This window comes from Anoplopoma fimbria, chromosome 18 (genome assembly GCF_027596085.1).
Source record: "Anoplopoma fimbria isolate UVic2021 breed Golden Eagle Sablefish chromosome 18, Afim_UVic_2022, whole genome shotgun sequence".
Lineage (NCBI taxonomy): Eukaryota > Metazoa > Chordata > Actinopteri > Perciformes > Anoplopomatidae > Anoplopoma > Anoplopoma fimbria.
Window position 1 is genome coordinate 1,797,003 of NC_072466.1, and position 22,727 is coordinate 1,819,729.

At 40.0% G+C, this 22,727-nt stretch overlaps 1 protein-coding gene across 1 annotated transcript in view; it reads left to right on the top strand.

The window, feature by feature from the left end:
• col12a1b (collagen, type XII, alpha 1b) overlaps nucleotides 1-22,727 on the top strand; it is a 123,389-nt gene that overhangs the window by 72,756 nt on the left and 27,906 nt on the right. The window contains 16 exon segments of the mRNA XM_054617961.1: nucleotides 1,621-1,763; nucleotides 5,814-5,943; nucleotides 6,995-7,137; nucleotides 9,535-9,664; nucleotides 11,391-11,510; nucleotides 12,068-12,214; nucleotides 12,915-13,035; nucleotides 16,562-16,707; nucleotides 17,468-17,506; nucleotides 17,509-17,541; nucleotides 18,725-18,864; nucleotides 19,694-19,817; nucleotides 19,901-20,044; nucleotides 21,463-21,627; nucleotides 21,729-21,767; nucleotides 21,852-21,990. Coding sequence (XP_054473936.1) covers nucleotides 1,621-1,763; nucleotides 5,814-5,943; nucleotides 6,995-7,137; nucleotides 9,535-9,664; nucleotides 11,391-11,510; nucleotides 12,068-12,214; nucleotides 12,915-13,035; nucleotides 16,562-16,707; nucleotides 17,468-17,506; nucleotides 17,509-17,541; nucleotides 18,725-18,864; nucleotides 19,694-19,817; nucleotides 19,901-20,044; nucleotides 21,463-21,627; nucleotides 21,729-21,767; nucleotides 21,852-21,990 — 1,903 coding nt within the window.

Genomic DNA, 22,727 nt, shown 5'->3' on the forward strand with positions numbered 1-22,727 from the left:
GAATGAATGTCGTAATTTTTTATGACATCTTCATGCAAAAAAACAAGTTTAAAAAAAAAAACTCAGACAAAGTGATTCATCAAAAGTTTTTTTAGCAACTTTCTGTAATGATTATAATGTATTTTGACCACAGAGAAAATGTCATTTTAAAAAGGCTTAACGCAAAAAAAAATATGGATTAAAGCCGAATATTTTGTTAGAATGTCAATATTATGAATGTCTTAGTTAGCCACCGTAGAGATAACTAGATGGGGATAAGTTTGGGGTCAAGTTGAATTATGTGAAATATATCATCAAAATGAAAACACACAATTAAGTTTCCTGCTACCTCGCCTTAATCAGGAAACGTTAAAATATTTAACTTTGTGTTCCGATAGCAGCTGGGTTTGAATCCCCACAGAATCCATTACTGCTCGTACTAAATACACATCATCATCATTTGTCTGAAAAGGTTGTTATTGCACATACAACAGTCATGGGTTCATAATGACAGCGAGGACACTTTACTAGATCGTGTCACATGTTTTGGCTGCAGGTTTGTCGATCTCTCAATCACAGCCGAGTCCGTCTATCAATGAATATGAGCCCGTGTGTGACGTTAATGATGTTTTATCACCAGTAAATCGGTCCAGGTTTTACTGTTTCCATCCCAGGAGGAATTTGTCACAGTTTGTCTGGACAAAAACAGCGTTTCAGTCCAAAAATGTGGAGAAAAAAACGGTGCTAACTGCTGTAAAACGATTAATAACACAAAATTAGATCACGATTACTTAATCTCTCTGAAGGATTGAAGGTCGTTTTGTCCGTGGATGATGGAAGTAAAACATTCTGACAGACTGTGGCCTCTGTATTTTAAAGGTATTAAATGTGGTTATACAAGATTACGGAAAAGGTTTTGTCTGGAGGTTCAGTCCTGATTGAGGAGGAGGGTCCGTTTAAATCTACCTTCTGCATCTAGCTCTGTTTTATTGGGTAAAGCTTCAAATACCAGGGGGATATGCACATCTGGTTTGGTTTAAAAGGGAAGTTAAGGGCTTTTGCATAAACCCAAAACTGTGCTACTTCTCTCTGCACAGTCTCCACGCTATAAAACGCAGGAGACTTCTGCTGCCCTCAGCGTTTGAGTTCAACCTCAAGCTTGACTGTAATGCATTGGTGTCCCACTGCAAAGAGCATTTATTCTCTCATTAAAGGCTCTCTTGATTAAAGCCAGAGGTTTGGGAAGTGCTTTTCAACAAATATCTGCTTCTTTTAATTGTAATCTTTAACAGAACACAACAGTAACAGATTTATTATTTTATTTAACTAAAAGGTCACGGCAGTTCTTACTTTATGTAAACTGTTTTGTACCTTTAAAAAAAATGCAAAATCTAAACTGACATTTTAATCCTCTGCTTGATATTTGCTCCATCTCTGTTTAGCACTTTACATTCTGACATTTCCAGGAATGTAATCACATGTGTTTGTAAATCCATCAACATCAGCCGTCATGTTCTGCATCCTAAAACGGGAGCCACTTGGAGCCAGTCCTTTGTTTTGTTGTTTGGTTGCTAAGTAAAGGAAAGTCAACATCCCCCCCTTCCTCATTTCACTTTCTCTTAACCTTTGTGACCCCTGCAGTTCCACGCACGCCACCCAGGAACATCCAGGTGTACAACCCCAGCCCCAACAGCCTGAACGTGCGCTGGGAGCCCGCCTCGGGCCAGGTTCAGCAGTACCGGGTGGTGTACTCCCCTCTGACCGGAGGTCCAGCCAGCGAGTCAGTGAGTAACTCTCTCTCTCTGCAGGCCGTTAAAACACACAACTGTCATTAGCGGCTGCATTCCCCCCCCACCCCCCCCACCCCTCGAGATCACTGTCTCTGCTCTCAAAGGATTACAGCTAAAATGTTATGACAGAGGACTTCTAGCAAAGAGCTGCAGGTCAACTCTTGTTGGATGTGACGTGTCTCCAGGACATTCTGGAGATAAAAGGGGAATTATCTCATCTCTTAAGCAGTTCTTGTCCTGCTTGTTTTAAGATAAAGAAGATATCAGAACAGATAGCGCTGAGACTTATTATTACTTCATTATCAGTTTATCTGTCGATATAAAATCTTCAATAAAATTTGGTTTATTTTGTCTATAAAATGCCAAAAAAATAATGAAAATGTCACAGAGTTTAAGGTGACGTCTTCAGATGGTTATTATGTTCGATCAATAGTTCAGAACACAAAGATTATATTTCTAGTTATATAAAAGAGAGAAAATCTGCCAATTCAGATGGATTTCAGGAGGTTTAGTCTCAGGTATCATGACTCTGAGTTATGAAGCTGTTGACTTTGGATTAACAAATCAAACAAGAATTTGACTTTAACACCAATGAATCGTAACTTCACCTGGACTTAAACTGTTTAAATTGAAATTACTTGATATCCTCTAAAAATACAGAGTGTGCAGCAAATCAACCCAACAAACAATGGAAATACTTTAAATCAATCCAATAGTAGCCAATCACATTGTGTGAGCAGAAGGTTAAAGTATTTTTGTTTCTTCAGACCAGCCGATAGACAACTGAAACATCAGTGTATCTGTTTTGTGATTTGGTGATTATGATTTTTGTGTCCTAAACAATGTAACACAATTTTTGTGTTTAGGACATAAAACTCACAATGTTTAGGACTTGTTGACTTTGACTTCTGACATCTTGGTTCTTGACCTAAAATGTGTAGATCTTAACTTTGTTCTTGATTTGTTCTTGACTTTTTAGTCTTGATGGGACTTGTAGGTCTAGACTTGGTTCTTGACTTGAGGCTTTTTGGTCTTAACTCTGTTCTTGATTTGGAACTTGACTGAGGACTTGTAGATTTTTGACTTTGGGTGTTTTAGTCTTGACTTGGTTTTTAAATTGGGACTTGTAGGTCTTAACTCTGTTCTTGACTTGGTTCTTTAATTGGAATTTTTTGGACTTAACTTGAGACATTTTGGTCTTGACTTGGTTCTTGAGCTAAAATGTGTAGGTCCTAACTTTGTTCTTGGTTTGGTCTTGACTTTTTGGTCTTGATGAGACATGTAGGTCTAGACTTCGTTCTTGACTTTAGGCTTTTTGGTCCTAACTTTGTTCTTGATGTGGGTCTTGTTCGTTGATTTGGGACTTGACCTGGTACCTATTGGACCTGACTTGGGACTTCACCTGGGAATGGTTGCTCCTGACTTTGGACTTTTCCCCCCACCTCTACAGCTGTATATTGAGTTTAGTCTTTTCAGTGCCACAGATCTCATAGCATCAGGTTGCATCTCTTTTTGTTGTCTGAAAGTTTAGATGAAGTTTTATCCATTTCTTCTCCACATCTGATTAAACCAAGTCAATCAAAGCAGAGTCAAAGCTTTTACCGGGTCGGTCTATTTCATGGAAACAACAGTTTGTCCGTTTTGTCCGTTCCTGTCATTGTGTCACACAAAGTGTTGTTGTTGATGTTGCACAGATGTTTCAGCAGCATTTATTGTGGCGATGCTCAAAAACAAGAAAATCATGACTTGTTTCTTTTTTGTTTTCCTCCATCAGCACTGATTTTACGCACTGGTGCAAATATCTGAATGGCAGGGAGACAAATTGTGTCTTTGTTTCCCCAGAAAGAGTCTGAACTCTGTGACTGAAGTTTGGAACTATTTCATAGCAGACACATCTGTGACTGAATTCAGTGAAAGCTCCTATGGTTGACGTTTTTTTGGGGCCATGAGGCTGTAATCTAATTTGGCTGTTCTGACGATTAGCTTCTGCTTTGATGATTCTGTGAAGCTAATTTTACCGTGCAGTTTATCATTCCCCGTTGTCACCACTCTGTGTAGTTTATTATCACTTGTCGTCACCACTTCCTCCGTCTATTTTCACTTCTGTTGTATTTTTTTTTTTTAATCTAACTTTGTTTTTCTTGGAGGGGAAGTCGGTTTGGTAAAGACACAAAGATGAGCTCAGAAAGAATCAACTCTTGATGACTAATTCAGTAAAATCAAGATTAAACTGGCCTCCTTTTACATTACAGATGAAGAAGCCAAACTGCAGCTTTAAAGAGACAATTTCTAGTTTCAAACTTAAGTGGGTTAAGCCAGAAAGTGGATTTCAGAGCAGAAAGTTCAGCACTTTATGACCATAACTGTAGAAAACTGTAAGATTACACCCACATGAGACAGTTGTTCATGTGATCCTAAAACCATATGGGCATTAATGTGATGCTCTAACAGCCTCAACTATTCAGGTTTCAGTTTTTTCACCACATTTTGGAACCCAATGCAGGAACTTTCTCCCATTCAGACACCAAAAACCAACTCTGGCGTTGGGTGATCAGGTCTGGCTAAGAGTCGGCATTCCAGTTCATCCCACAGGTGATGGATCGGGTTGAGGTCTATTTCTTCCAAACCAAACTGGGAATCTCATCCCTTCATGGAGTTCTAGTCTTGTTGAAACAGGAAAGAGACCACACAAAGTTGGGAGAACACTGTTGTCTAAAATATAATTGTGTGCTTTAGCATTAAGATTTCCCTTAATAGGAGAGAAGAAGTGTCCATATACTGTATTCCTTTGACTCATGGAACCTCAAAACACTTGCTATCCAGCAAAACTATGTGAAGTGTGTCTCTCAGGGGGTAAAAGAGGAAGCCATGTATAGAGTTATAATGGACAGAGTGAGCTTCCAAAACAAACACTGCTAGAGGCAACGTTTTGATTGGCAGAGCAATTTCTTTTTACTTTCCTTCATTTTCAAATGACACAGGGAGCGGATGTTTAATGCAATTAATCCTTTTAGGGTGGAAGGGGCCACATTAGTACAACTAAAGGCCACCATTGAGAATTCAGCTAAGCTATTTAACAGACCTTCTGCTCCAAAATGTAAGGAGTTGCTCCAACCTTCCACCAAGCTGCTCTACAAGGCTCCAGACTATATGTTTTGCCACCGTCCCAAAAATCATTTCAACCTCTCTGAAGTCAGTAAACCATCAAAATCTGTTCAATCAAGTCGACAATCAAACACAGTAAACACAAAGCCTCTTAAAAGCCCATTAATTAGCTAGAAGAACTTTGTTTTTTCAGCTCTGAGTGAGCTCCATCTCAACCCTGGAGAGCAGCTCCGCTGTCAGTCCAACGCAATCCATCATGTTTTTAAAAGGACAGCAGCCAATGCGTTGGCCTTACTGTTGACTGGCCAGCAGGCGTATATGAGCGTCCAGTTGTGGGATCTCAACAAACATCATCACCGAGCAACACGTTTCATGGTCCCCCGTGTGCCAGAAGTCCGCCTTCCAAAACCCTCTGAGATATTTGCTTTAACCAAAACAAAAGCAGCTCTCCATGAGGGTGGACCGGAGTTCAACCAGCAGATGCGTTTCCCATGATGTAACGCTTCTGATTTCCCGCACAAACAGAGATAAACGCCGTGGTAATCCCGGTGACAAGAGACGGCCCCGCGGTCGAACCCTTGTTGTTGGAGAAACACGGCGAGCTGCGTGTCTGAACCCCGCTGACAGCCACTCGGCCTCTCCAGCCGCTTCCTCGCAGAAACTGTTTATCCGTCAGTCCACTTACTGAACGAATGATTTGTTTAGCCGTCTAACCTCCCAGGCCTTGTGTTAGTGTTTCAGGAAAAACTCTGGCAGCAGAAATGCTCCTATGATAACTGGATGTGGGATGAGCAGTGAGGTCATTATGTACATTACCACTGCCAGGCCTCTGTGTAATGCATGAGGAGGCTCATTTGAATAGGCAGAGCCCGTCATCGTGGTGATGTCTCTTGTATATATACATATATTGTTTGACCCTCGGGTTTCTTCTCCACAAAGGTCCTGGTTCCAGGAAATGTTAACAACGCGTTCCTGGACAACCTGATCCCAGACACTCCCTATTCGGTCAGCGTCTCGGCTCTGTACGCCGACGGAGAAGGACCGCTGATCAAGGACGCCGGCAAAACACGTAAGAGAAACCACAATCCCACATGGTGACTCTGTGTACAATCATGTTACTAAACATGGTTTACATCAACATGGAGTCATCAGTGTTCATACAGCTCCTCTAAACGAGTGACTTAATGATACAGAGACACTTTAAAACTGATCACATGATTTACATTTGGTGGTTTTCATAAAACAACTATTACAAAGAACAGTTTCCAAAACTGCAAAAAAAAAGTATTTTTGTTTAAGTGTGAATAATTCAAAGTCAAGCTTTTGATGTTGTAATCAAGCTTTGCCAGGATGATGCAATTATTTTTTATTGTTAAATAAATATAGTGATATATTGTTGTTTGCACTCCTGCTCTGCCCCTTAACTGGCCTTATATGCACTCATATAACTGGAGTTACATCCAGGTAACTTATATTTTTGTTTTCTATAGAGACTGTCAAAAGAAGTTGTTACCTTGTCAAACAAACGCAGGACTTTCATGCAGGAGACCGCTGTTCATGTCCTGTAGGAAACCAGGTCAACTTTGACTTATGTTAAAAATAAATGTTACACAATTTACGTACTTATTGACGTAACAAACACTTATTTTAACCCAAACCATGATCTTTTCCGAAACCAAACTCAATTGATTGATTTAGCAGTTTTACAGACTCTACTTAAACTGTACCGTAAAGCAACATGAGATAAACACATTACACTTTATTTTACAGAAAATATTTCTGCCGCTTAATTTCCCAACATTTTCCTTGATAAAGTAATTTCTATCTTATCTTATTATAACAAAAATGAGAGAGGAAGAGTGACGTTCTTGAATCAATCAAAACAGTCTTGTATGTGGATTCCAACATTACGCACCGTTATTTTGTTATTTTACATAAAGAGACCATTTCTTGATCCATGTTCCACCAGTAGTTTACAATGGATGCTTTTGTCTACATGGTAAAGTAACATTATTTTAAAACTCAGATTAAATGCTTTGTAACTTCCTGTAAATGTTGTTCTGGTTCAGCGCATCATTAAACACATTGTCTAAGTGTGCGTTGATGTGTGTGTGCTGCAGTGCCGCGGGCCGGCCCCAGGAACATGCGTGTGTTTGACGCCACCACCAGCACCCTCACCATCGGCTGGGACCACGCCGAGGGACCCGTGAGGCAGTACAAGATCGCCTACGCCCCCATGACCGGAGACCCCATCACAGAGTTTGTAAGTACGCTGATGGAGATGCATTCATCACCAATCACAAAGGGGTCTGTGGAAACGTAGAGAGAGAGCAACTGTCCTGGAGGAGGAACTTCCTGCTGCAGTTTGCAAATGGAGACAAAACCCTTACACCGGAAACACACCAAGAACTGTGCAATGATTATGAAAAGCTGCAGCGAACGCTCCGAGCTCAGCGAGTTGTGGTCGTTTTATTTTGCGACAAAGTGCGGCCGAACTTAAAGTGAGGATAGTGAAACTTTTGGAGACAACTTGTGTATCAGCAGCCAATCAGGAAACAGAGTCCTGAGGCTCCTGTGACATGTTAATGAACGACGGATGTTACGATTTATTCCCGTTTGAAACACATGAACACGCCTCCTGGTTGCAGACAAAGTTGAATAACTGCTTGGTTTGTTTTTGGTGTAAAGAGTATAAATACCCTAAATAAATACTCATAGTGGTTGTCAGTATCACTCTGGAAGATGCAAAACTCCGACATAAAAAGTAGCCTCTGAAAAAGTCCTTTCCGTGAGAAACCTTCTTATTTATTTATGTTTAAGTTTTAACTTGTTGAACGTCTGTTTCTGGCAAATGTATTAGTGAAGTGACGGATCTTTACCTGATATAAGTCCTGTCAAGGATGCATTTGACTGTCTGACTGAATATATCACCTTCAACCTCCAAGCTTTAAACAAATGGAAAGCACTCGTTAAACAAAAGAACAACTTTAGAAGCAGACAGATATTTGTGAAGACAATGAAAAAACTCAAGCTCAGTTAATCCACTTGAGCCATCTCGTTCCAGCGATAACGAGAGATTAATATCAGTTGATGACATGTTTTTTTCCGGATAAACTCTCGATACACCCTTCGCCGCGATGTCCCGTCCAAACTATGCGGTGAAGTCACATCTCAGGATTCCCTCGGCTCGTCCAGGTTATAAATCACCGATTAGTGAGGCTAATTACAGGCTCTGTTAGACAAACACTACAATTCGGGGCCGTAATAACGTTATTAATAGTCCTAAATGACTAGTTGGAGCGGCGGTGGAGGGCGGAGGCGGCCCAGCTGTGCTCCCCCTCCATTGTTAGCGTAGCACCTGTTCGGTATGAGTCAGCTAACTGCAGCGGAGGGACGGCGATGAAAGGATTTCTCCAGACCGGAACCTTATTATGGAACTTGTTATTGTAATAAATGCATGCAATTATTACAATTTAGCATCTGTGGCTCATAGAGAAGGTTTGAGTTTGGGCACAGCTCCCAAAAAACAACTGAACTGAATTGTTCTGCTTCAGGACGTAAAATGATTCCATCCTGTTTATTAAAAATCATTCTGCTAAAGAAAGGGAAATTCGCGGATTCAACATTTCACAACACCAACAGCTCCCTGGACTCCTCATCAATACCAGTTTAGACACATTAGACGTATTTTACTCTCAGTTGTTGATGAAAGGGATGTTTTAGGGGCATTTATGCATCACAGTTAGATTTGCTTACATGTCTAACTGAATGATAAAGACTCCTAGCATCTAAGCCGCATTCAAATGTACATTAATGTGTCTAAGTTTGTAAAATAAGAGAATTCTCTTAATTTAAACCAGAAACTTGACAAACTTTTACTCGTTGCTGGTTCCCAAATTCTAATTTGAACAAGAGACACACAAAAAAGTTAACTGATTAATGAAAAAAAACTCAATTCAAATAGCAAAAGAGATGTGATGTTGATGCAATGCTCTACAGTAACGATTGCCATGTTTCCATTGGCAACCATTTTGATCAACCTGCAAACAATTCTTGGCCTTTGGTTGCCATCAGTGGAAATCACATATTTAACATATTAAAAATAAGGACAGTAAACAGCAAAACATGCATCCCAAAATATATAATTTTGTTGCATTAGGGATATTTAAAAATATTGCTGTTACACGTGCGTTTGTGCGTTTACTTGTGTGCTCACATTTATCTATTTTTAGTGACGATTGTGATGTTCAACTCAAATGAGTTGAAATGTTTGACTAATCCTTTGATATAACAACTGACAAAGAACCAGATGAACCTGAACCAAAGACAAAAAGGGAGTTTGTGAAGTCTTGTGAGTCAAAGTACTGCGACATCTTTGAGCTGGACGAAAAATAATTCTGAAAAACAAGAAAACGTCTTGATGAGTGAAACATGAAGTTCACAAGGTCAAGGTAGAAAATGTAACACAACAACAGGGCTAAAGAAGAGCTGGCTTTTCTCAAGTCCTCCTAAAGGAACAGCTCTGCCTACCAATCACCTGCAAGAGTAGAGAAAACAAAGAGCCGTCACAACGTCTTTTTAGAAACAGCCTCCCTGTTCCTCAGGACTCTCCGGTTGTAGAAACACTCGTTCTGACTCTGTTGTGTGTTTTCCTCCTCAGACTACAGTTCCAGGGAACAGAAACAACGCCATGCTGCAGAATCTGTTCCACGACACCCCATACAACATCACCGTGGAGGCCATCTACGCCGAGGGGCCCGGAGGATCCCTCAATGGAAACGGACGGACAGGTGAGGCAGCCAAACATCAGTAACACAGAATCAGCTGTGAAGAAGCTCTCTGCTGTCTCTGCTGTGGGAAATGTTGAAGAGCTGGTTGATGGAGTTCAAAACGGAGACTGTATAGAGGACTTTAGAGATTAAATAAGAAGTGTGTTTGTTCTGTTTGTACGAGCCGGACGACTGAAACAAAATGTCTGCCATCTTTAATTTTTAACGAGCTCCTGGAGAAGGTGATAATGTGTTGAAAGTCATTTCAGCTTAATCAGTAACACAATGATGACTCCAAACTGAGCTATGTGCTATAGTTGGGAAGCAAACAAAGGTTAACTAGTTTCCAGTCGACATTATTTTCTTTTACTCCTGGAAACACCGACTTGGAGATTTACTGGAAAGAGTCTGCTGTGGCCTGTTGGCATATTAACATAAATACTCTCAAATCGCAAATTCATCCATTTCAACAGTGACGCAAAGTCCATGCTAACTAAAAAACTATAAAACTAATGACTTAATATCTCTAAATAATGACTTAGTGTCTTAAAATAATGTCTAAATATCATAAAATGATGACTTAGTATCTCTAAATAATGACTTAGCTCTAATGTTTGTTTGTCATTATTTGAAGTAAGGTTGTCATTATAATGACCTTTAAATACATTTGCATGAATGGCCCTCTATTGCTTTTTGTTTTTTATTTGTCATGTGTGAATAAAAACTGCTCCAAAAACAATAAAGAAATCAAATTGTTCCAGCCTGAAAAGTTGCCCTCCAGCCTGCTTACAACATTTTCTAAGAATGAAAGCAGATGAAGTGCGACCTCTTCACCGTTATCCTGCTGTGCTCTCAGCACTGTTCCAGGGATTGAACCTGTGAACTCTGCGTCACGGTCCGCTCTCACTGATGCAACTGTTGAGTCAAACATCCGACAGCCTGCAGCTCTACGGGGTCCGTGCAGAGAACATAAATACAGTAGATGCACACTGGTCTAAGTGCCAACAGGTTTTAGTGGGACGCGTCGGGACCACTGGGATCTCAGAGCACTTTACTGGTGAGCAGCAGCGTTAGTTACACAAACAATGGGAACAGTTCAGGCATCGGCCCAAGTCAGAACTCAGAGCCAAAATCTAAACACACGTATCTCATGTAACGAGCTTCATTAACAGAAGGAACGGGAAATAAATCAGCAGACTCACTACTGAGGAGGAAGAAATGTTCATCCAGGAAGGGATCGGTTCTCATGTTTGACTTGTTTTATCTAAATAGTCATTATGTCATTATAAACAATACAGTTGTTATATAGATTGTAAATAAGAAGTGGACGTAGTCATGGTGACATCAAACATTGGTTTGTGGACTGTTATGAAGTCACCAATAAACAGAAGTGACCACATTAGGACTGAGGAGGAGTGACGTAGAGACGGCGTATACGTCTCCGACCTGTCAGTGTTTGACTCTAAATGGAGCATCATTTACTAAATGAACATCATGCTGTATTGAAGAAGACTTGAAACTAGAGATTGAGACCATAAACTCATGTTTACAATGTTTACTGAGGGAATAAATCAAGAGAGAAGTAGAGTCATTTTCTCATAGACTTCTATACAACCAGAGGAGTCGCCCCCTGATGGACAGGAGAGAGAATGCAGCTTTAAGACATGAAGACATGCCTGTTGTCAGCTCATTGTAAATAGAAATGCAGATTCTTTGTTGTTGACTCGTTGTCTCCTCTCCGTCTCAGTGGGGATGTTGAGTCCCAGGAACCTCCGAGTCTCAGACGAGTGGTACACCCGGTTCAGAGTGGCCTGGGACCCGGTGGCGGCTCCTGTCCAGGGATACAGACTCACCTACGCCCCTGCAGGTGAGACCTCATGTCATCATCCACACTGTTCATTTACTCAGACCTTTTGTCTGTTTACCCTTTCAAATGGAGCACATGTCGGTTGTATATTAGAGGTAAAACGGTCCTGTATTTCACCATAAAGCCTCTTTTTTTCCGAAAAAATGTTGCACATACAGGTTAGTTTTGGTGGGAAAATGGTATAAGAGAAAGATTAGAGAAAAGTGAGCAAAATAAAGCATAAAATTGATGCTTTTCTTCTGATGTCGTCACTGCATGGTAAGAATTATTTACATGACTGAAGAAATTGAGAAAAAACGACACATAATTCTTTTGTTAAAAAGTCTTCAAAAATTGGTGTTACATTGTAAAATCAGCAGCTAAAGATCCCAATAATAATAAAGATTTCCCTGGTAAAAAAGCAAGTAAGTGGACTTTGAGTTGGGATGGTTTCACTCAGATTGTGAAGAACCTGCTAAATTATTCCCAGAGTGGTGATCGCTCTGCAGACTCTCTAACGCTCTGACTTTGAGATGCACATAGTGATGTCTTTTATTTGTGTTTTGTTACCTTCACAGGCACAAACCAGCCCATGGACTTCTTCGTGGGCGATGTGACCTCATACACTCTGCACAACCTGCTGCCTGGAACCACCTACGACCTCAAAGTGGTCGCTCAGTACGTCGGCGGCGCGAGTGGGCCGCTGCCTGGACAGGGAACAACACGTACGTACGGCAGCAGTGTGGGGAGTCCGATATACCAAATCACAACAATGAAACCCCTTTAAATACAGAGATGTTGAAGGGACTGACTTGAGACTTAAGACTTGGACTTAAGTTTGATTTAAGTAAAAACAGGAAAAGAAAACTTGACACTTTAAACGCACAATATGAGATTTTCTACTACTGTCATTTAAAACAATAACAGATGTAGTTTGTTGACATTGTGAAGCAGCAAGGGATCATGGGAGTTGTTGTCTTCATTGCAGTCATTAGGATTCCTCAGCTTTCATCTTCTCCTCCTCTGATTAAAGCGCTGACTAAAGCAGCTTCACGTTAAAATTCTGTGTTTCTCCGACCCTGACGACCTGGAGGGGCTAAGAGATGAGCTAATGCTAATGTTTGATCAGTTTGTTTCTACAGCCGATGACTTTAATCCTTCACCGGTAAAATGAAGAGCAAAGAAATCTATAAAATGCGCCTTAGAACTGGATAAAATCTCAATTCATGACTTTTATGCTTTTGGTAGAAAATCACAAAGCTGATGCATGAGCAAAGACGATATGAAACCGACTGTTACTCTGATTAAAATGATAGGTTTCTCAGGTTTAAACAGTGTTGTAAACATTTGTGATAATGTAGGTACCGTCTCTTTGTCTCTTCCGTACATCTGATTGTTTAAAATGTGACTTTCCGTCCTCTGCAGTTTACCTGAACGTGACCAACATTGAGACCTACGACGTCGACCACGACAAGTTCTGCATCAAGTGGACTTCTCACAGAGCGGCCACGTCGTACCGCATCAAGCTCCAACCCGCCGACAGTGAGTCTCCATCTTCAACATAAACACGCTTTTATGACTGTTTTCGAATGTTTATTTTAGTAGTTTTAGGTTCTTATAGCTCTGAGCCAGTGACAGGTTGTCCCGTCCATCCTTTAGAATGTGATATCTTAGGAACGCTCTAAAGGAATTTTTTCCAATCTGTCACAAAAGTCCACTTGGACTCAATGAACTGACACAGTGACCTCAAAAAAACCTGACTTGGCATTAACTCAAGAATTCATCTGCTATTTATAAAGATTTCACACAAATGTCTAAAAGTATAATATTATGAAGTGATGGCATTTTGAAAGGATGTGAATGTACATTTTACAGCTGTAGATCCTGAATAGATTGATTAATAAATTAATCCATTTAAAAAATAATAAAATAATAAAATAATACATACTTAAATTCATAAATTAATATAATTATAAATGAATAAAGAAATACAATAAAAAAAGAAAAAATACATTAGTACATTAATAAATTCATTGAAATAATGTTTTGTCAAAACCTGAACAGCCTCAACATTAATTTAAAGTTCTTGTAAATAATTCCTTAATAAACGAGCAGTAACACTGCTCCTCTACCTGAGTCGGATGCTTTAGATTCATGTGAACACCTGATACCAGTGCTGAGGTCCACTTTAACACTCAGATCCTCATCGGAGGGAACTTGAGGTGATGCTGGAGGTAATTTGACTCCCAGCAGATGTTTGATCTCCAGATGAGGTCACCTCTGTGGACGGATGTTTCAGATCCTCTGTGGACGCTTCACGGCGTTTGGCTGTCAGCTAGACTTTCTCTCTTCTCGCTCATGGAGACTGTTTATCTTCAGGCCTCCTCCTCCTGATTGTGACTGCGAGCAGGATGCACGTTTGGCGTGGATTGAAAGCGTCCGACCACCGAGCTTTTTAATTGAGTCTGAAGATTACATCCTTTTCAATTACTGTAACAGGGTCTTTGAATCCCATCTGGTTCGTGTTCTCACGCGGCGAGAGACGGGTTAGCGGTTAGAGGAGGAGGAAAAACCCTGTTTAAATATATCTATATGGTAGTCATTAGCCATCGGGGACGCTGAGACGGGCTGCCAGAGCAAATAAGGGTCTGGTGTAGCGTGAGACAGATGATAGCTGTAACCACAACCAGAGGATCAGGAATCCTCCGTCAACAAATCCATCCAGACGTTGGAAAAAACTTTCCTCCGTTAGCTTAAAAAGACGTGGAAACGCTGCTCTGAAAGGAGAACTTTCTGCAGCCAGTTTTTAAGAATCATCCGTTATATCTCAGGCTTCATATTTAGTCAACATCCCTCTGTCTACTGATAAACGAGGGCCACTGTTTTGGAGCCATGTGTGTTTTCCCCCTCAATGATTTATAATCACTCCCGTCATAACTTGTTGATATTACAGAGCTCATTCTGAGAGCGTTGCATCACCAGACGATGATGAAATCTCACTGAAGAGCAGTGAGGAGCAGCCATCATCATCATCTCTGGCAGCTGCCTCTCCAGTAAACACGCTCTGTTAGTTTGTGCTCACTAGAACCCAGAGAGTAAATAATAAAAGCTCTCTATCAATACTTTCTGCTCAGCCGTGCTCTGATGTAAACATTTCACCGGTTTGTGAGCGAAGACGAGTTCTTTTGTGGAGTTTTAAGCAGCTTTTCCTCTGTTGGCAACAAAACAGAAAATACAGACAGAACTTATCAAACAAACTGATTCTCTGCATGATGGACACAAGAAATGACATCTTAACTTTTATTCATTGAACACTTTTCAAAATAAAAGTCACAGAATTGTTTCACAGAAAGTCAGATAAGATAAATGGAAAATAAAGAAAAAGAAAAGCAGCAAGGAGACACAATTGATGTCAGACTTAATGTCAACTTAACTATTCATTGAGCATTTTTCTAAATAAAATGTCAGAAAAGGGTTTCACAGAAAATCGGATAAGATAAATAACAAAAAAAGCAATTTGGAGACGAAACCAAAAGACCCTAAAAAAGTACGTTCAGTCAGTATCTCCAAAGTTTTTATATTTTCATATAAGATATTTCTGTTCAAGCGTTTTTGTCTGAGCTATTTTTCCTGATGCCGTAGTTGAGTTTATGAGTGAAAATGTCCCAAAAAAACCTAAACAAGAAAAAATGTAAAGATAACAGAGGAGGGAACCCTCTTTCTGGACGGACAGACATGCAGTAGATGTGGTTTGTACATATTAGTTATAAAATCACAATAAAGAAAATCCATATTACTAAATGATTAAAATTGAACATTTTCCCAGCAGCCAGATAATGAAATATTAAGAAATTGAAAGATAAGTCAAAAAGATTCACTGACTTATTCTCAAGGAAGAGTGACATGATAAGAAACACGTTTTAACTCAGTGTTTGTTTACTAAAAGTTTCAAGTTTCCACTTCACACTCGTTTAAGTTGTATACTGGATACTGATTGTCTTCAAACTGGTTGTGATGTTACAAAATCCCACAGTTACGTCCAGAGAAACTTTCCCCCTCCAGCAGATGAATTTTAAATATCACTTTGCACAATGAAGGTTCAAACATTTACACCAACTGAATAAGCTAAATACATTTATGAGTGAATTGAGACTGAAATGTTGCAGAAAAACTTAGTTTGAAACAAAAGTTGTCAGAGATTTGCATAAGATACTCTATAAAGACGTTGTTGTTTTACACGTTGACTGAAAGTAAAATGCTGTAAAATGAAAGTTCTTTTACGTCATCTGCAAAATACTGAAATACAAGCTGAAATTTGGCAGCAACATAATCCCAGTTAATCTTTGAGTCATTCGGTGATTATCATTAATGCTATCATACCCCTGGAGATGCATAACATATCTAGTTTTCACCACTTATATCAATCTGGTGGTGATTCACAGCTGAACAATGGTCTTAAACCCTCCGGGTGTGGTTTACAAGGCTGGAACTGCCACTTTCAATCCATCCAGTACGAAACGCTGGAGCTCGTCTTCCTCTCTACGTCCTTCCTCCTTTTAGTGACTACGGCTACACAACAAGTTTCCGTCTGAGGAGAAATCAATCTGACGGATGTTTAAATAAACAATAAATCATCCGCTAAGGTGTCTTTAAGACTCACACTGCACCGCTAGCAAGCTGCAGTAGGTTTAGTCTTCAATTTCAAAAGTGAATCAATGTGTTTATCAGAATAACTGCAGTAATTCAACCCCCAGAATGAATTAAAGGTGGTTTTCAAAAAGATAAACCACCTTTAAAAGCTTGCCAGACAAACAAAGAAAGAGGGAGTGGAGCGTTGTCTCAATGGAGGATCTTTGAGTGAACTAAAGTGGTTGTTTACTCTCAGAAAGTGTGTAAATATTCTGAAAATGAGTGTTTAAAATGACAAATTAGCTGAACGGAATGTAACATATTTATTTAAATTAGAGTGCATTAGAGGAATAATCCAGTTAATCTGACTGCGGTGTTCTTTATGATTTTACTGTGATGATTGGTGGAATAAAGATGCCTCCTCTTCCTCCTGCAGCCTCCAGTAGAGGCCAGCATGAGATCACCATCCCCGCTGGTCTTCCTCAGTACTGCTTCGACGGACTCTCTCCTGACGCCCTCTACACCGCCACCGTCTTCGTTCAGACCCCCAACCTGGAGGGTCCGGGGGTCAGCGCCAAAGAGAGGACACGTAAGTGGTTCTGTTGTTCTTCTTTGTGCTTTGTAGAGCATAAGCCAGCAGCCATGACATCACTGATGAGAAAAAAATGACTTTAAATGGACAGTAGTGATGTTTAGAGGTGTGGTTGTATGAGGTTCTTCTCCATAGTCAGTGTTTTACTACAGTAGATGGAGTTTGGAGAACCAGACATTAAAAAATATGCTCTCCTCAAATACACCAGACTCCATTGATAAATACAGTCATTTAACCTCTCAGAATATAGGAGTTGCTGGTCTACTGCTGCCTCCATTGGGTGGTTTGTTTGTGCTCTTGTGTGACTTTGGTATTTAAAGGGTTAGTTTGGATTCACCAAAGTCTCACAAAAACACAAACAAGCTATTCTAAGTAGGCAGCAGTAGACCAGCAACTCCTGTGTTCTGACAGGTAAAATGACTGCTTCTCTAAATGGAGTCTGGTGTCTCTGAGGAGAGCATAGATAACAGGTTCTCCTCATTGGAAAAAGGCTAAATAAGGCACTTAAACACATAAACTGTAACTGTAGACCTTAAACTAGAGTAAACATAATCGTAGTAACAAGCATGATTTCTCCAACACACCCAGTCAAAATGTGACCCGTGGTGTCTGAGATATGAAGCGTTATACAAACAGAGAGTGACATCACCTCACAGCTCCGATCCAGAACGATGACCTCATCACACGACATGTTTTACTGCTGTTCTGTATTTATTACAAACATGCTGACGGCAGCTTTCTTTTGTGTTCCTCCTAGGGGTGAAGCCGACTCCAATTCCAACGCTCCCACCCACCCCGAGCCCCCGCCCACCATCCCCCCCGCATGGGCAAGTAAGTGTCTCCAAGTACCCAGAAGCCTTTGCTGTCAGTTAAAGGCCAACTGAAGTTAAAGATCATGTTTGTTTTTTTGTAGTTCAGCTGACAATTGTTTTTCTGTCTAGGTAGACTTAGAAATTCTTTGCAGCAGCAAATCATTTCATTTCATTTCGGACTCATTTGCATAAATCAGTCATATCATAGGCTGACAGTCACAATGACTAACAGTCAGACAGCTACACAAAAGAAATATCAGACTTTCATCATCAATGCATGTTAGCTTTTTAAGCAAAAGTCTCCTTGTAATCTATAAACATGGACATTCGTGCAGGAAAAAAAGTCAGTTTCCTACCTGCAATGGTCAAAATCAGTCAGTTTAAATGCAAAATAGTGCTTTCCTTAAAGAGACATCAGTCCTATTTATTAATCTGGATTGTTTTGGTGAAAGATATCAGCCATAGAGCGCCAATAAAAATACATTTTAACAACTCAAGAGGAATGTTTCTCTCCATAAACCATGACCCAGGATGTCTCTGTTGAATTTAATGATGAGAACAAAGTGAGAGAGATGATTCACTCTTGATGATGCATCAATGCAAATGTAAACTGAATCTTTAGAGCTCAGATTCAGCAAAAAGTTAAAGGTGAAGGAAGCGTGGAAGATGTTGAAACATCGTCCCGGGACTCTTACATGATTGGCCACGTTCAGAAACTTCAGATCCAACATGAATCTGTCCTAAAGACTCTCAGAGGAAAGACCTGGATCCTCTGAGGACTCACTGGATCGGGTCTTTTCGTTCAAGCTGCGTTTTTTGGCACCGAGGCGTCGTTTCTTTCAGCGCCGACTCCCGGACCTTTTCATGGAATCAGTTTGTGTCTTTGGGTGAAAACTTGTTTGTGAATCTGAGGAAAAAAGTGCTGCATCACATCAGGCAAAGAGTATTTGAGGAACTCAATAATGAGAGCTTACTTTTCAAACCTCCTGCTCACCAAATGTTCTTTGTTTTCTCTCTGCCAGTGTTGTTTTAAATGCTTTTTATTGGTAATTACTATCCACGGCCTTCATCCTGACTTTATTATGCTCTCCGGCTCACAAACAATAACGATGCCACATGTGTGACGATGCCGTTTGTTCTGCTGGTGTTTTGGTTCGGATGGACTCTTAACGCTCCACGCCGACTTGTTTTTCTCGCCTCAGTTTGCAAAGGAGCCAAAGCCGACGTGGTGTTCCTCATCGACGGCTCCTGGAGCATCGGAGAGGAGAGCTTCACCAAAGTCGTGAGCTTCGTCTCCGGAATGGTCGCCGCCTTCGACGTGGTCGGTCCAACAGGAATGCAGGTTTGTGTCGATCCGGTGGCCGGACATCAACACGTATACAAGAACAATTAAAACATTCAGTTATGAAGCTCAGTGGATGTGTGCAGGGGAGGAAGAGGAAGCCATGAGGATCAATTAAAGTATGAAAAATACAAATTTAATGAAGTGCAATCATAAACAAACAACTACGAGAATAAAAGAAACCAAAAAAAAGGAACCTACGATAAACAACAACAGGAGGAAAGAGATCATTTGATTCTGTTAATAAGATGTCCTGCAGACATAATAAAGTAGATATCTTTATATTTCAAACTGTTCCAGAGAGAGAGACTTCTATATTTAACAATTTATTGATAACAAAACTGTGAATTAAGTCCTTTTTGGAAAACTTCAGTAAGAAGATCAAACAAGCAATATGAGTAGTTTATACATTTTCTAAACAGCCTGTCTGATTGGTCTTGTTCAGGTTAGATAGATTAATAGCAACCAAACAGTATTAACATAATTAATAAATTAAACTATAATATAAAAACTGTGAAAACAAGAGTGGTGATCCAACTGTTTTCATTCACATTTTATGAATATTTCCAGTTTGCTCCCTTACTAAACTCTTCTTAAAACCTTTCGTTGCATTAGTTGTTTAAAAAAAAATGTTTTAAATATAATTCAGCCTGAGGAGGGATATAATATTTAGAGCAATAATTTAGAATTTCAGATATTAAATCCATAAATTTACAAAAAAAACTTGAATAATCTCTAAAATTATAAATTAAATTAAATAAATTCAAAGAAAAAAAATGAGTATTTTTCCTGAGTATTGAACTGACCGTCATTTGTGTGTTTTTTTCAGGTGTCGTTTGTTCAGTACAGCGACGACGCAAAGACCGAGTTCAGGCTGAACGCTTATCGAGACAAAGGCATCGCCATGTCTGCACTGCATCTCATCCGCTACCGAGGAGGAAACACCAAGACAGGTCCGATCACATGACACACGCCGCACACAGACAGTCCGTCATTAATGGTGTTGTCTGACTCAGCCTCTCTCTCTGTTTAACAGGAGTGGCTCTGAAACACACCTATGAGAAGGCCTTCTCTATGGAGAACGGGATGAGGAGGAACGTCCCCAAAGTGGTGGTCGCCATCACCGACGGACGCTCTCAGGACGAGGTGAAGACGAAGGCCGCCAAGCTGCAGCACGCAGGTAACGAGCTTAAGGACCCACAATGCATCACCAGAATGTACGACTGCATCGTCTCCTTCAAGACTGAACGATCTGCAGATTTTACAGCAACGAGCCTCTCATGACCCGTTAGAAACGAGAGCAATGTGAACCTTTAATAGCTGCAGACCATTTCCAGCTTGTTGTTGGACGCTACATTTCTGTTAAAGAGAAACAGATTGTTCAAATCTAAAATAATGGATTATTACTGAAACTGCTCTGGTTCAGATCTGAGTGCCTGGTTTCTCTCAATCTGGGATAATTTGACAGAATTAGGTGCAACTGGAGGCTGAAATCAGAGCAGTAAACGACTATGTTGCATTTTTACGTGCAAAACAATCTCTCAACTACAAAAGGTTTGAAAAGCATGTTATATATAAAAAAAAATAAACGCCAAAAATGACACACTTAGTCAGAGCCTGAAGCTTTTAAAACAGACATCATTGTCAGATTTTCATCTTTCCGTCGGTGCTTGAACACATCATATGTGATTTACGCTTCTGTCGGGTAAAGCAACCAAATCAAAGCTTAAAAAAGTGATATTTAATCAAAATCACTTTTTTCTACATATCTTATTTAAATGTTTTGCCCCATATAAACCTTTTGCCCTAACTAGAACCTTTAAAAAACATAAAATTCTGAGCTCATCAGCACAACTGTGAGGCCATGTTTGACTCGGCTGAGACCAACAGTCATGTGACAAAAATAATCTTTGAAACTTTGACTGAAAAGAGGAGAGTTCAGGAGAGGTTGTGAGAAGAGGTTGTAAAAATGTAAATATTTCAATATTCATTCATTTATTTATTTTATTTCTGAGTCATGCCAAACATTTGGCCCACCCCACAAGGGATTACAAGTCACAAGAAAACAAAAGAACACATAAATATCAGATAAAATTGGTTAAGAGTTTATTTTCTTCTCATTTCCCAGGCGTACTCCAAATAACTATCTCATTTATATGTTTCACATGTAAACAGTCATCTCAAACTTTGTGCTTCATCCATATTTACAAAATCAATATACAGAAAAGAACACATTTTCTTTATAAATTAGAGAACTCGTCGGACAGATCCTCTTCTATAAATATAAATAAATAAACTAATATAAATATAACATGTTTTTGGATTGGTAACACTTGTCTGCACTTGGAAAATATTGGATGTATAGATTCCACTATAGAAATTCTACTTTTTTTTTAATCATTTATGGCATTATAACTGTTTTATTCTGCACAAAAGACATGTTTGACTTCTCTTTTTGTTTTAACTATGATTGTTCTGTTTCCATAGCGATGCATGACTTCTATATTACAGTGAATAACGAGGCCGTAGTGACTAAACAGTTTTTGGGGTTCAGAGGGTTAACGGTATTCTGACTGTATTCCTACTTCCTGTCTTCAGGTTACAGCGTCTTCGCCATCGGTGTCGCCGACGTGGACTTCGTGGAGCTGCAGCAGATCGGCAGCAAACCCAGCGACAGACACGTCTTCGTTGTGGACGACTTCGACGCGTTCGACACCATCAAAGAAAACCTCATCACCTTCATTTGTGAGACCGCGACATCATGTGAGTTTATACAAAATCTACAGCGACAGATCAGGAGAACTGGTTTTTAAAAGGTTCTGTTCTCAGGAGCTGAATGTGAGGTTTTGTTTCTTGCTCCACAGCGTGTCCCCTGATTTTCCTGAATGGATTCACTTCACCTGGTGAGTGCAAACAGATGAAATACACCACTAAGCAATAACTGAAACTTTAATTTGTCCTAAATTGCTGATGTGTTTGTGTTTCAGGCTTCCGGATGCTGGAGGCGTTCAACCTGACGGAGAAGACCTACGGTTACGTTAAAGGCGTCTCCATGGAGCCGGGCTCCTTCAACAGCTACACCTCCTACAGACTGCACAAAGACGCCTTCCTGACTCAGCCAACGACGTGAGTCCCTCATGACTATTGTTTCAGATAAACAGCTAACGAAGATACCTCCAGTGTGTTTTGTTCCAGTTGTAGCTCAACCAGTGAGGTTTTATTCCCTTTACATCAACACAAAGTTCTGTGCTCATTGGAGGAAACCATTTGAACCATGCTTTTATTTTGTAACGTCCTCCTGCTGATAGTAGACAGAATCTCACTCCGCCCAGCTGTGTCCCGACTGTTTGAGCTCCTTGTCTTTTACAAACTGGGTCAGTGGATTTATGACGCTCTGTGAGGTCACGACAACCTCCCTCCTTCCTCCACCCTTAAAGCCTCCGTCAGGCCAATGAGTGCAAACCAGACTGTTAACACCAGCCAGGAAAACAGCTTGAGTTCTGACTTTCCAAAATGTGTAGTGACATCAGAGGGACAAACGAGACAAACATCGTGCTCTGATGTATAATGGTGGTGGAAAAGTTAATGAAGTCCTTTTACTCATGTAGAAGGAGACACACATCATTCCAAGTGAATTTATATGATCGGTGTAGAAGTTTGAAGAAGTATTCAGACAATTTACTGCAGTAAAAGTACTAATACAACACTGTGAAAATACTCCATTACAAGTAAAAGTCCTGCATTGAAAACCTTACTGAAGTATGAAACCGGCTAAATCTACTTACAGTACTCAAAATACATCAGTCAAATGTTTTCACTATTATATATTATGTTTCTATATCAACATTACTGCTGCAGGAGAT